The sequence below is a fragment of the Etheostoma cragini genome, chromosome 9, assembly GCF_013103735.1.
Source record: "Etheostoma cragini isolate CJK2018 chromosome 9, CSU_Ecrag_1.0, whole genome shotgun sequence".
NCBI lineage: Eukaryota > Metazoa > Chordata > Actinopteri > Perciformes > Percidae > Etheostoma > Etheostoma cragini.
Genome location: NC_048415.1, coordinates 11,734,790 through 11,737,289, shown reverse-complemented (window position 1 = coordinate 11,737,289; position 2,500 = coordinate 11,734,790). Strand labels below are relative to the sequence as shown.

Below are 2,500 nucleotides of genomic sequence, written 5' to 3'. Positions count from 1 at the left end.
TTCCTTGAGTTGAAGGTAATAACGCTCACAGATAAAAGGAAGAGGAAGGGGGGGGGGGTTTGCTGGTCGATGTGACTCCCCATCCTTATACGGTCACATGCAGCCCTGGCACAGACACAGAGCCTAGTCGGGGAAAACATGCTCATTTAGAGCTTACATAAACACACCGACCCACAGCCCTGCTCCCCCCTCCCTCCGGCCCGGCCAGGGAAGGAAAATGAGAAGAACGCTCAGGAATGTGAAAGGGAGTGCGTTGATAGATTCCTGAGCCGAAAGATTTTGCGCCTCCTGCAACGTCAAGAAACGCAGTGTTGGCAGTTTAGCAGTTATTCTCCCTGCATGATGAGGATTGGACGGGTGGGTGGTGGGACTTATTTGGAAAAGTGACACAATTTGAAGAATTTAAGGAAAATAGACTCAGGAAGCAGCTGGGGTTACTAATTGCCTGACACGTCATGGACCCACAATGACCTTCAGGAAAAGCATAAAAACAACCAATTTATCTTCTGTAATGACCTGATTTCCCAAACCTACGTCACTTGTCTTCTCACTTTTACCTACACAGTACAATGTGATGTAATCTGAGATGAGCCATGCAACTACTCATACTAATTACTGTTATTAGCACTCATTTCATGCTTTACTTTAAGTAACCGGGTCATACAGTGGATTATTGTACTTATATGATCGCCACAAATCAAAAATATACTGCTTGAAAATTGGAAGTTTTAGGTTTGCATATTATTTAGGAATTTACGTTACTACTAAAAATTGAAGACTTACAGCTTTAATGAATTGATAACTGTGATGTGTCTGCCAGGTCAGAGCTGTACAGCAATGACAACAAGGCATGTCCACCGGCCAATAAGAAATAAGTATTATCAAGGCTCAGTAAAGAACTTCTCTTACGATGTGTTCAGCCAGATAATGAATATCTGGTCTTTTTTAACACAGGGGACAACTATGATGTGTGCGCCATCTGCCTGGACGAATATGAAGAAGGTGATAAACTCCGAGTCCTGCCATGTTCTCATGGTGAGTCTGAACGCTTCTGCACTTTTGGGTTCATGACACACCAAGACAAACCCGCACAACTGATGAAAGGCTTTGGGGTCAAATTTTACAATTCAAAAGCTTTTCACCCTGTGTGTTTAGGTCTATGTTTTAGCTACAGAGTGAGACATCTCACTTGTTTTAGCTCCAGTGTTAGACATCTTAATTCTATACTATCTTTTTTGGGAGTTGCACATGCGCAGTAGATTGGTAAGATCCTATCAGATAGATAACATTCTCTAGCTTTGGTCAGTACAAGGCAGGATTAGCTGGGAGACTTCTTCTAGACGAGGGCCACTTGTGGATTACCTGCACAACAGGGACATGGAAGTAGTTCTTTTGTACATTATGGTGAACTAGTGTGTGTTGTAGCTGTGTTTTGCCATTGAGAACGAGCTGGCATTGTTGGCGCTAGCATGCTACAGCTAGCCACCTCGTCTGAGCTAGTGACGTAGAAAGCCGTGGAGATTGTGAACAGCTCACCCGGAGACTGAAGACAGAGGACATTCCGAAACCTGTATCTCACCCAAAACGGCATGGATAGTTTTTTCTTCAAGTTTGTATGCGTGTGGAAACACCAGAGACAAAAAATAACACCCTAGAAAAAGTGATATTTTTCATACTATGTGCACTTTAAGACCTACATCTTTCAAAACTGGTCACTGATATGTTTTTTTTAATTTAGGGAAAAAAAAACTTTTTCCCATTTTTAACAAACTCAAACAGGAGGGGACAGTGAATTTCTTGAGGACTATTTTCAGGCACAGATGGTGTGTTTATGATCCACTCGAAATAAACTACAGTGCTCATGTGGGACAGAGAAATAAGCTATGTCAGGCTTTGGCTACTGAGGCAATATTTTGTAGTCAGATAAATTGACTGTTTTGATCTTCTCATTGCATTTGTTGAATATAAAAATAAAAAAAATAAAATATGACCAGACTTCCCTTGAAGTACAAGAAAATGACATGGGGTCTTTTCCTGCTTAAACAGGTTGTTAAATAACTGTTTAGTCAGAATATGAACAACCTTTTCTGCTTATTGTGCCTTTGTCTGTAGCCTACCACAGTAAGTGCGTGGACCCCTGGCTGACCAAGACCAAGAAGACGTGTCCTGTGTGCAAGCAGAAAGTGGTCCCCTCGCATGGCGACTCTGACTCCGATTCAGAGGAGGGGGAGAGCGGCCCTGAAGAGAACGAGGAGGTGTCGGAGAGCACCCCTCTGCTGCGCTCGCTGGCCTCCACCAGCGCCCACTCCTTCGGCACCATGTCAGGAGCGTCGCGCTCAGAGCAGGACCAGGAGTCCTCGGACTACGAGGACGACGAGCTGGACAGCAGCGACAGCGAGGAAGAGGTCACCGTAGAGACTGTGGTGGTGCAGATGCAGCAGCCCTGCTCTGAAGGCCACGAGCACGACCTGCCCCGAGCTTGACTGATTGGCTGGCCAAG

At 44.7% G+C, this 2,500-nt stretch overlaps 1 protein-coding gene across 3 annotated transcripts in view; it reads left to right on the top strand.

Annotated features, from left to right (window-relative positions):
* rnf13 (ring finger protein 13) overlaps positions 1-2,500 on the top strand; it is a 38,415-nt gene that overhangs the window by 35,288 nt on the left and 627 nt on the right. For all 3 annotated transcript variants that reach the window (XM_034882604.1, XM_034882607.1, XM_034882605.1), the window contains exons 9-10: positions 955-1,035; positions 2,113-2,500. The exon at positions 2,113-2,500 is cut by the window's right edge and continues 627 nt beyond it. In XM_034882604.1, the coding sequence (XP_034738495.1) occupies positions 955-1,035; positions 2,113-2,483 (452 nt within the window). In that variant the 3' untranslated portion in view covers positions 2,484-2,500. The remainder of the gene's footprint in view (positions 1-954; positions 1,036-2,112) is intronic.